This window comes from Oncorhynchus nerka, linkage group LG6 (genome assembly GCF_034236695.1).
Source record: "Oncorhynchus nerka isolate Pitt River linkage group LG6, Oner_Uvic_2.0, whole genome shotgun sequence".
Classification (NCBI taxonomy): domain Eukaryota; kingdom Metazoa; phylum Chordata; class Actinopteri; order Salmoniformes; family Salmonidae; genus Oncorhynchus; species Oncorhynchus nerka.
In genome coordinates, this window is record NC_088401.1 from 17208882 (window position 1) to 17221971 (window position 13090).

At 42.3% G+C, this 13090-nt stretch overlaps 1 protein-coding gene across 3 annotated transcripts in view; it reads right to left on the minus strand.

Annotated features, from left to right (window-relative positions):
* The window catches only part of LOC115129315 (protein AF-10-like), a 90628-nt gene extending 78200 nt beyond the window's left edge, over window positions 1-12428 (minus strand). For 2 of the 3 annotated variants that reach the window (XM_065019297.1, XM_065019295.1), the window contains exon 1: window positions 12310-12428. In XM_065019297.1, coding sequence (XP_064875369.1) covers window positions 12310-12327 — 18 coding nt within the window. In that variant the 5' untranslated portion in view covers window positions 12328-12428. Of the gene's footprint in view, window positions 1-12185; window positions 12285-12309 lie in introns of those variants that run through there. The other variant, XM_065019296.1, reaches the window with a different exon arrangement.
* Window positions 12429-13090: the final 662 nt, after the last annotated feature.

Here is a 13090-nt window from a genome sequence, read left to right on the forward strand (position 1 = left end):
CCCTTCCATCTTATATACATCATTATACAGAGACATGAGTGCATGGAACTCCCTTCCATCTCATATACAGTATTATACAGAGACATGAGTGCATGGAACTTCCATCTTATATACAGTATTATACAGAGACATGAGTGCATGGAACTCCCTTCCATCTTATATACAGTATTATACAGAGACATGAGTGCATGGAACTTCCATCTTATATACAGTATTATACAGAGACATGAGTGCATGGAACTCCCTTCCATCTTATATACAGTATTATACAGAGACATGAGTTCATGGAACTCCCTTCCATCTTATATACCGTATTATACAGAGACATGAGTGCATGGAACTCCCTTCCATCTTATATACAGTATTATACAGAGACATGAGTGCATGGAACTCCCTTCCATCTTCTATACAGTATTATACAGAGACATGAGTGCATGGAACTTCCATCTTATATAGAGTATTATACAGAGACATGAGTGCATGGAACTCCCTTCCATCTTATATACATCATTATACAGAGACATGAGTGCATGGAACTCCCTTCCATCTTATATACAGTATTATACAGAGACATGAGTGCATGGAACTCCCTTCCATCTTATATACATCATTATACAGAGACATGAGTGCATGGAACTCCCTTCCATCTCATATACAGTATTATACAGAGACATAAGTGCATGGAACTTCCATCTTATATACAGTATTATACAGAGACATGAGTGCATGGAACTCCCTTCCATCTTATATACAGTATTATACAGAGACATGAGTGCATGGAACTCCCTTCCATCTCATATACAGTATTATACAGAGACATGAGTGCATGGAACTCCCTTCCATCTTATATACAGTATTATACAGAGACATGAGGGCATGGAACTCCCTTCCATCTTATATACAGTATTATACAGAGACATGAGTGCATGGAACTCCCTTCCATCTTATATACAGTATTATACAGAGACATGAGTGCATGGAACTCCCTTCCATCTTATATACAGTATTATACAGAGACATGAGGGCATGGAACTCCCTTCCATCTTATATACAGTATTATACAGAGACATGAGTGCATGGAACTCCCTTCCATCTCATATACAGTATTATACAGAGACATGAGTGCATGGAACTCCCTTCCATCTTATATACAGTATTATACAGAGACATGAGGGCATGGAACTCCCTTCCATCTCATATACAGTATTATACAGAGACATGAGTGCATGGAACTCCCTTCCATCTCATATACAGTATTATACAGAGACATGAGTGCATGGAACTTCCATCTTATATACAGTATTATACAGAGACATGAGTGCATGGAACTTCCTTCCATCTTATATACAGTATTATACAGAGACATGAGTGCATGGAACTCCCTTCCATCTTATATACAGTATTACACAGAGACATGAGTGCATGGAACTCCCTTCCATCTTATATACAGTATTATACAGAGACATGAGTGCATGGAACTCCCTTCCATCTTCTATACAGTATTATACAGACATGAGTGCATGGAACTCCCTTCCATCTTCTATACAGTATTATACAGAGACATGAGTGCATGGAACTTCCATCTTATATACAGTATTATACAGAGACATGAGTGCATGGAACTCCCTTCCATCTCATATACAGTATTATACAGAGACATGAGGGCATGGAACTCCCTTCCATCTCATATACAGTATTATACAGAGACATGAGTGCATGGAACTCCCTTCCATCTTATATACAGTATTACACAGAGCCATGAGCGCATGGAACTCCCTTCCATCTCATATACATCATTATACAGAGACATGAGTGCATGGAACTCCCTTCCATCTCATATACAGTATTATACAGAGACATGAGGGCATGGAACTCCCTTCCATCTCATATACAGTATTATACAGAGACATGAGTGCATGGAACTCCCTTCCATCTTATATACATCATTATACAGAGACATGAGTGCATGGAACTCCCTTCCATCTCATATACAGTATTATACAGAGACATGAGGGCATGGAACTCCCTTCCATCTTATATACAGTATTATACAGAGACATGAGGGCATGGAACTCCCTTCCATCTCATATACAGTATTATACAGAGACATGAGTGCATGGAACTCCCATCTTATATACAGTATTATACAGAGACATGAGTGCATGGAACTCCCTTCCATCTTATATACAGTATTATACAGAGACATGAGTGCATGGAACTCCCTTCCATCTTATATACAGTATTATACAGACATGAGTGCATGGAACTCCCTTCCATCTTATATACAGTATTATACAGAGACATGAGTAAGTCGCTCTGGATAAGAGCGTCTGCTAAATTACTTAAATGTAAATGTAAATGAGTTCATGGAACTCCCATCTTATATACAGTATTATACAGAGACATGAGTTCATGGAACTCCCTTCCATCTTATATACAGTATTATACAGAGACATGAGTGCATGGAACTCCCTTCCATCTTATATACAGTATTATACAGAGACATGAGTTCATGGAACTCCCTTCCATCTCATATACAGTATTATACAGAGACATGAGTGCATGGAACTCCCTTCCATCTTATATACAGTATTATACAGAGACATGAGTTCATGGAACTCCCTTCCATCTCATATACAGTATTATACAGAGACATGAGTTCATGGAACTCCCTTCCATCTTATATACAGTATTATACAGAGACATGAGTGCATGGAACTCCCTTCCATCTTATATACAGTATTATACAGAGACATGAGTTCATGGAACTCCCTTCCATCTTATATACAGTATTATACAGAGACATGAGTGCATGGAACTCCCTTCCATCTTATATACAGTATTATACAGAGACATGAGTTCATGGAACTCCCTTCCATCTTATATACAGTATTATACAGAGACATGAGTTCATGGAACTCCCTTCCATCTTATATACAGTATTATACAGAGACATGAGTGCATGGAACTCCCTTCCATCTTCTATACAGTATTATACAGAGACATGAGGGCATGGAACTCCCTTCCATCTCATATACAGTATTATACAGAGACATGAGTTCATGGAACTCCCTTCCATCTCATATACAGTATTATACAGAGACATGAGTGCATGGAACTCCCTTCCATCTTATATACAGTATTATACAGAGACATGAGTTCATGGAACTCCCTTCCATCTCATATACAGTATTATACAGAGACATGAGTGCATGGAACTCCCTTCCATCTTATATACAGTATTATACAGAGACATGAGTTCATGGAACTCCCTTCCATCTTATATACAGTATTATACAGAGACATGAGTTCATGGAACTCCCTTCCATCTCATATACAGTATTATACAGAGACATGAGTTCATGGAACTCCCTTCCATCTTATATACAGTATTATACAGAGACATGAGTGCATGGAACTCCTTCCATCTTATATACAGTATTATACAGAGACATGAGTTCATGGAACTCCCTTCCATCTTATATACAGTATTATACAGAGACATGAGTGCATGGAACTCCCTTCCATCTTATATACAGTATTATACAGAGACATGAGTTCATGGAACTCCCTTCCATCTTATATACAGTATTATACAGAGACATGAGTTCATGGAACTCCCTTCCATCTTATATACAGTATTATACAGAGACATGAGTGCATGGAACTCCCTTCCATCTTCTATACAGTATTATACAGAGACATGAGGGCATGGAACTCCCTTCCATCTTATATACAGTATTATACAGAGACATGAGTTCATGGAACTCCCTTCCATCTTATATACAGTATTATACAGAGACATGAGGGCATGGAACTCCCTTCCATCTTATATACAGTATTATACAGAGACATGAGCGCATGGAACTCCCTTCCATCTTCTATACAGTATTATACAGAGACATGAGGGCATGGAACTCCCTTCCATCTTCTATACAGTATTATACAGAGACATGAGGGCATGGAACTCCCTTCCATCTTCTATACAGTATTATACAGAGACATGAGGGCATGGAACTCCCTTCCATCTTATATACAGTATTATACAGAGACATGAGCGCATGGAACTCCCTTCCATCTTCTATACAGTATTATACAGAGACATGAGTTCATGGAACTCCCATCTCATAGAGCGCAAGTAAACATGGTTTCAAACATGTTGTTTTTTATTAAACCTTTATTTAACTAGGCAAGTCAGTTAAGAACAAATTCTTATTGACAATGACGGCCTACCCCGACCAAACCCTAATGATGCCGGGTCAATTATGCGTCACCCTTTGGGACTCCCAATCATGGCCGGTTGTGATACAGCCTGGAATCGAACCAGGGTCTGTAGTGACGCCTCTAGCACTGAGATGCAGTGCCTTTGACTGCTGTGCCACACCTTACGGCACAACGCCTCTCCCCCATGTGACCTAATTGTTGTGAGTATGTATCGTCAGGTATGTGTAACTGATTGATGCAGATATGCGCACGCACGCACGCACGCGCACACACACACACACACACAAAACATGTAGTATGTAAAGTGTAAAGTATCGAACCTGTAATGTGTTTTTCGTTATGTGTCGGACCCCAGTAAGACGAACTGTCGCCATTGGCGTCGGCTAATGTCGTTCTTAATAAATCTAATTACTGCATGGATGCAAACAGTATTTTGGAATATTTGTATTCTGTACAGGTTTCCTTCTTTTCACTCTGTCAATTAGGTTAGTACTGTGGAGTAACTACAATGTTGTTGATCCATCCTCAGTTCTCATATCACAGCCATTAAAGCCATTCAAGACCCCATTGGCCTCCCTGTGGGGTACAGAGATGAGGCAGTCATTCAAAAATCATGCTAAACACTTATTGCACACAGAGTGAGTCCATGAAACTTATTATGTGACTTGTTAATTAAGGACTTTTTAATACTTATTGACTCAAGACATTTCACCTTTTAATTTTTTTATTAATTTGTACAAATTAAAAAATATATATAATTCCACTTTGACATATGGGGTATCGTGTGTGTAGGCCAGTGACAACAAAATCTCAATTTCATCTATTTTAAATTCAGACTAACACAACAAAATCTGAAAAAAGTATAGGGGCGTGAATACCTTCTGAAGGCTCTACATACTATAGATACACACACACATGTACCTTACTCCCTTTCTCTCATACACACTCTGACACACCCAGTATTTTCAGTAATCACTGATCCAACACTATCAAATAGGTGTAAGTGGGCTTCGATGCCATAGCTCCCACATCCAGCTCTGTCATACTGTGTGGATACTACTATGAGGAAGGGAGAGCCTAGTTCACCCCAACCTCTCCTAAAACACAAAGCCACTATCTGCTGCCCAAGACGGTTTCCCTTTCCCATGCGTGATAGAGCGAGTGTGTTGTGTGTGTATCCCTCCAGTCCTGCCCATTTCACACCAGCTACTCCCATAGGATGCCTACCATCCCTCAGAAGAAAACAGATTCAAATCCTCTTCCCGACTATTTTGTCCACACAATATCACAAGCGAGTATGACCGCACTGTTTAACTGTTTCTACAGCCAGGCTGAGGAAAGTACAGGCAGGGATGCTGTTGTTTTCCCTATGAGAAATATACTGTGGGCTTCTTAAGCATGTCTGATGGTGCCATGGCTGGCTGGCTCTGTCAGATCTTGCCACAATGTAACATTTTACACTGTAATATCCAATTTACTACTTGTTTTGGATCCTTTAATATAAGCACTATACGGTACTAGTTGCTACCAGGTAGTTGCCAATTGTGTTGAATTCTTTGAAGTAAATAGCAGATAGTAATAACACAATGTCCTATAAAGTACCGGCTAAATATTAGCGGAAACTGTAGTATAAAACATATTGCTGAGAATACGGTGTTGAGACTATTGGTCAGACTCACCACTCTGGCTGCTCTCTCCTGAGATTCACACTTCCTGCAGAACCAGGGTCCAGACAACACTGGGTTAATACCACACACCACGATGCCATAGCAGAACCTGGGTTAATACCACGATGCCATAGCAGCACTCTGCAGAGAGGACAACACTGGGTTAATACCACACACCACGATGCCATAGCACGCTGCAGAGCTGCAGAGGACAACACTGGGTTAATACCACAGCACGCTGCAGAGAGGACAACATGCCAGCAGCAGCACGCTGCAGAGAGGACAACACTGGGTTAATACTGGGTTAATACCACACACCACGATGCCATAGCAGCACGCTGCAGAGAGGACAACACTGGGTTAATATTATGCCATAGCAGCACGCTGCAGAGAGGACAACACTGTTAATACCACACACCATTAATATAGCAGCACGCTGCAGAGAGGACAACAACACTGGGTTAATACCACACACCACGATGCCATAGCACACCACGATGCCATAGCAGCACGCTGCAGAGAGGACAACACTGGGTTAATACCACGATGCCATAGCAGCACGCTGCAGAGAGGACAACACTGGGTTAATACCACGATGCCATAGCAGCACGCTGCAGAGAGGACAACACTGGGTTAATACCACACACCACGATGCCATAGCAGTACGCTGCAGAGAGGACAACACTGGGTTAATACCACACACCACGATGCCATAGCAGCACGCTGCAGAGAGGACAACACTGGGTTAATACCACGATGCCATAGCAGCACGCTGCAGAGAGGACAACACTGGGTTAATACCACGATGCCATAGCAGCACGCTGCAGAGAGACAACACTGGGTTAATACCACACACCACGATGCCATAGCAGTGACAACACTGGGTTAATACCACGATGCCATAGCAGCACGCTAGAGGACAACACTGGGTTTCTGCTAACGGCATGACACCAGGCCAAGTATCACCAGACCGAGCGGTATCACCACGATACCGGATAGCAGCACGCCAGAGAGTAACACCACGATACAGAGTAACACCACGATACAGAGTAACACCACGATGCAGAGTAACACCACGATGCAGAGTAACACCACGATGCAGAGTAACACCACGATGCAGAGTAACACCACGATACAGAGTAACACCACGATACAGAGTAACACCACGATACCACTGGGTTTAGTCTAACTTCTATACAGGGCCCTCAGAAAGTATTCAAACCCCTTGAATTATTCCACCTTGCTGTGTTACAGCCTGAATTAAAAATGGATTCAATTGATGTTATTTCTCACCCATCTACACACAATACCCCATAATTAAAAAGTTAAAACATATTATTAGAACATTTTGATAATTTATTGAAAATGAAATACATAAATATTGCATTTACATAAGTATTCACACCCCTGAGTCAATACATGTTTGAATCACCTAACTTTGCACATCTGGCCAACCTGGATTGCATAATATTCGTACATTATTCTTCCCGAAATGTCCTTAAGCTCTGTCAAGTTGATTGTTGATCATTGCTATGGCCATTTTCAAGTCTTGCCATAGATATTCAAGCCAATTTAAGTCAAAACTGTAACTAGGCCACTCTGAACATTCAACGTCGTCTTGGTAAGCAACTCCAGAGTATATTATCTGGCCTTATGTTTTAGGTTATTGTCCTGCTGAAAGGTAAATGTCTCTCTCAATGTCTGTTGGAAAGCAGACTAAACCAGGATTTCCTCTAGGATTTTGCCTGTGCTTAGCTCTAGATTCGGTTTTTTTTAAATCCTAAAAAAACTCCAGTCCTTGCCAATGACAAGCATAACATGATGCAGCCACCACCATGCTTGAAAATATGGAGAGTGGTACTCAGTGATGTGGTGTGATGGATTTGCCCCAAACATAACGCTTTGTATTCAGGATATGAAGTTATTTCTTTGACCATTTTTTTTGCAGTTTTACTTTACTGCCTTTTTGCAAACAGGATCCATGTTTTGGAATAAAAAATATATATGTATAGGCTTCCTTTTTCTCAATGTGTAATTTAGGTTAGTATTGTGGGGTAACTACAATGTTGTTGATCCATCCTCATGTTCTCTCATATTACAGCCATTAAACTATGCAACTGTTTTAAAGTCACCATTGGCTTTATGGTGAAAGCTGAAACATGAGCGGTTTCCTTCCTCTCCGGCAACCGAGTTAGGAAATATGCCTAACTCATCTTTGTAGTGACTGGGCGTATTGATACCCCCTTTTTCATGATATCTAATTGGTAGGTAGTCTTGTCCCAACTCTGCAACTCCCGTACGGACGGGAGAGGCGACGGTCGAGAGCCATGCGTCCTCAAACACAACCCCGCCAGGCTACGCTGCTTCTTTACACTTCTCGCTTAACCCAGAAGCCAGCCGCACTAATGTGTCGGAGGAAACACTGTATACGTAATGACCGTGTCAGCGTGCATTGTGCCTGGCCCGCCACAGGAGTCGCTAGAGTGCGACAGGACAAGGACAACCCGACCGGCGAAACCCTCCCCTATCCATCCAAACTTTGGAGCGTCTATCCCATTTCAGTTCTCCCATTGCATAGCCAAGGTACCATGTTGTTAGCTAGCTAGCCAGCCAGGTAACATGACTAAACAAGGTTAGTTTGTTATAGAACCAAAAACTCACAGCCCAAGACATGGTTTATACAACTAAATAAAAATATATATTTGCACTTCTCTTTTATAACTCAATGGGTGATCGTTATTTTACATATCTTCATGGTTTATCTGGATGACCTATTTCAAGATCAACACAGGGAATAGTGCAAATGGTGCCAGATCTGGCTGACACCTCCAGAGGTGGACATTGATGAATTGTGTCCTGGTAGGCCGTGCTACAACGGTAAATCACTTGACATAACTTGGACGTTTTTAATAAAGACATGTTATAGGCAGGAAACATACACATATATTTTTTAATGGCATGGTACTAGATGACCGTGTCTGATAAAAAAGCTCTTTGCTTTCTGTTTCTAAACATTTTGCCATTTTGCCCGGTGCCCTACTGAACATAACCCAGGTGTAGCCTATACACCAAGCTCATGGGAGTATTTCCCCTATAAGCACTAAATCATGGTCACTACTGAGTGCGCGAGTCTGAACATGCTGCACTCCAGATACCTCTGCTGTCCTCTCAGATTATCTCACATCTGACTGACTCACGTAATCCACTTCAATGAACAGAGATAATCCACTGACTATAAAAAGGGTATTGTTATGCTGTCTATTGTTGGGGACAGAGGGGTCAGTGATTGTTACAATGGCGTCAGTGTGTTGATTAGCTATTGATTCATTCACACATAAACCATATAGGCTGTGTTTAATAACATGTACAAATAGGTGTGTTTAGTTTGTGTGTGTTTTGGGGCGGCAGGGTAGCCTAGTGGTTAGAGCGTTGGACTAGTAACCGAAAGGTTGAAAAATCGAATCCCCGAGCTGACAAGGTAAAAATCTGTCGTACTGCATTTGAACAAGGCTTTTAAACCACTGTTCTTAGACCGTCATTGAAAATAAGAACTTGTTCTTAACTGACTTGCCTAGTTAAATAAAGGAAAAATAAAAAATTAATGTAATTTTGTCTGTAGTGTCCTTTTTGTTATGTGTTGGACCCCAGGAAGACTGACTAGCTGTTGCTAGCTAATGGTGATCCCAATCAGATCTAAATACGTGTATGAAGACATACACTGCTCAATGAATGAAATATACTTATTAAATACTTTTTTCTTTACATAGTTGAATGTGCTGACAACAAAATCACAAAAATTATCAATGGAAATCAAATGTATCAACCCATGGAGGTCTGGATTTGGAGTCACACTCAAAACTAAAGTGGAAAACTACACTACAGGCTGATCCAACTTTGATGTAATGTCCTTAAAACAAGTCAAAATGAGGCTCAGTAGTGTGTGTGGCCTCCACATGCCTGTATGACCTCCCTACAAAACCTGGGCATGCTCCTGATGAGGTGGCGGATGGTCTCCTGAGGGATCTCCTCCCAGACCTGGACTAAAGCATCTGCCAACTCCTGGACAGTCTGTGGTGCAACGTGGCGTTGATGGATGGAGCGAGACATGATGTCCGAGATATTGCAATCCAATTGAGCACATCTCGGACATCATGTCTCGCTCCATCCATCAACGCCACGTTGCACCACAGACTGTCCAGGAGTTGGCAGATGCTTTAGTCCAGGTCTGGGAGGAGATCCCTCAGGAGACCATCCGCCACCTCATCAGGAGCATGCCCAGTCTGGGGAACGGGCGGGCCAGTCCATAGCATCAATTGGATTGCACCACAGACTGTCCAGGAGTTGGCAGATGCTTCAGTCCAGGTCTGGGAGGAGATCCCTCAGGAGACCATCCGCCACCTCATCAGGAGCATGCCCAGTCTGGGGAACGGGCGGGCCAGTCCATAGCATCAATGCCTTCCTCTTGCAGGAACTGCTGACACACTCCAGCCACATGAGGTCTAGCATTGTCTTGCATTATGAGGAACCCAGGGCCAACCGCAGCAGCATATGGTCTCACAAGGGGTCTGAGGATCTCATCTCGGTATCTAATGGCAGTCAGGCTACCTCTGGCGAGCACACGGAGGGCTGTGCGGCCCCCCAAAGAAATGCCACCCCACACCATGACTGACCCACCGCCAAACCGGTCATGCTGGAGGATGTTGCAGGCAGCAGAACGTTCTCCACGGCGTCTCCAGACTGTCACGTGCTCAGTGTGAACCTGCTTTCATCTGTGAAGAGCACAGGGCGCCAGTGGCGAATTTGCCAATCTTGGTGTTCTCTGGCAAATGCCAAACATCCTGCACGGTGTTGGGCTGTAAGCACAACCCCCACCTGTGGACGTCGGGCCCTCATAGAGTCTGTTTCTGACCGTTTGAGCAGACACATGCACATTTGTGGCCTGCTGGATGTCATTTTGCAGGGCCCTGGAAGTGCTCCTCCTGCTCCTCCTTGCACAAAGGCAGAGGTAGCGGTCCTGCTGCTGGGTTGTTGCCCTCCTACGGCCTCCTCCACGTCTCCTGATGTACTGGCCTGTCTCCTGGTAGCGCCTCCATGCTCTGGACACTACGCTGACAGACACAGCAAACCTTCTTGCCACAGCTTGCATTGATGTGCCATCCTGGATGAGCTGCACTACCTGAGCCACTTGTGTGGGTTGTAGACTCCGTCTCATGCTACCACTAGAGTGAAAGCACCGCCAGCATTCAAAAGTGACCAAACCATCAGCCAGGAAGCATTGCCTAAATTGCCTAAAATTTCCACCTGTTGTCTATTCCATTTGCACAACAGCATGTGAAATGTATTGTCAATCAGTGTTGCTTCCTAAGTGGACTGTTTGATTTTTAAGTGTTCCCTTTATTTTTTTGAGCAGTGTATATTCAATCACATGACAATGATCAACAATAAAAATACAATTACTAGGCAGTTTTTCTGTCTCACAAAGCCAAAATCACAAATATTGACTGTGTAGACTGGATACCTAGTTCTGATTGTGACTTTGTCAACAGAATCTGAGTGACGTTGACATTGTTGTTTGGGTCAGTGTGTTGCAGACAAACTTGGTACACAGGTTCATTCTGTCAAACTCAGTAGCTAACTAACAATATTTTGACAACATACTATAGCTAGCTAACTACTTCACCGCTTGGTTTACAGAACGTATCTAGCAATACATTGGGAAAATAATGTGATTTGCTTGCAGGATATCATAACGGATAAAAACGTTAGCTAGTGTGGTAAGACAAATTAAGTAACACGTTAACGTTAGCTAGCTAGTTTGAGCTATGCAATGCAATTTCAACGAATTGTATAGCCAGGCTACACAGCCAATGTTGACAAGTACAAAAATCCTTCCTGGCAGATTGGAACGGGCTAACCTTCATGTGATGGCCCATTAGCCTTACATGGTAGGTAACGTTACGGTTTGGCGTAGCAGAATTTTCGACCAACCTGAACTATCTTCGTTCTCGATTTGACCAAACATGTATCAAACAGTACATATCCGTAACGGTTAATGGCGCATCACATTAGCCGGTTACAAGCTGCTAGCTATAAAAATACTATCCATCTAGCTAGTTAACGTTAGTTAGCTAGTTACCTTAGCCAACTTCATACCTACTAGATAGGAAGGCTAACTGGCTAGGTAGGTCAGGACAAACGCGCAAACAGTCGATTGGATATAACTAGCTAACGTTACAGTAACTAGCTATAACCTTGCCTATTAGCTATTGTAGTCAGCAAAATTAGTTAGCTTACCTAGCTAACGTTAATAGCTAGCTTCCTGGCAGACCATCAACCGCGCTACCTAGCCTGAGCTAGTTATCGGATGTTCGTCAAGCAAATTCCATGTTTAATGTTTTGAATTGTATCCGGTGTTTACCTTGATGGACTGCAACATTGCAGCCGTGACCGTCACAGTATACTAGAGGGTTTTCTGCCCAGCCTCTCTCGTCTGAGCACACGCAGCAACCTCCAATCATCTCCTTCATATTATTCGCCAAGAAGTCGTTGTCCGCTGCCAGGCACAGCTCGCCGGAGACCATTTACGGAGAAAGTGGACATACGAAGACAACAAAGATGCGCCGAAACCTTTGCAGAATATCCTCATCTACCCAGTGTGACAGCGCTTTAGGTCCCACTTTGTCGAAAGATCATGTTTTAGTCGTGTTTACATTCCGTTTTGACACCGTATTTTTTCCACTTAAAGAAGGCTACACACATCGCGAGCAAGATGAAGTGGAAGTGCGTCAGCACGCACGGCGCGTGACAAGTCAGAACGGATGTTGCCAATGTGCACGGCGCCATTTTGGTTCCACATGGCCTTTTAAAACGAAAGTGTTGTGAAGGAAATTGCTTGGAAACTTTGTAACAGTACAATGCGTGGTTGTTACAAATAACGATTGACTATTGGCAACATTGTATACATCAACATGAGGTATTTACAAATATGAATTAAGTTATTATAGCAAAAAACATGAATGAATATTACTCCATTGTTTATGCAGGCTGTTGTTGTCATCTGAGACTTTGTAAATAGCCTTTAGATGTAGCCAAGGTCTATTTAAAGTCATATTTAGAAAACCTAGATATAATTTTGCTCTCAAAGAATATAATGTAATTTATTGCGCATTAGGACATTGTAACTATGGAAATAAATGCTA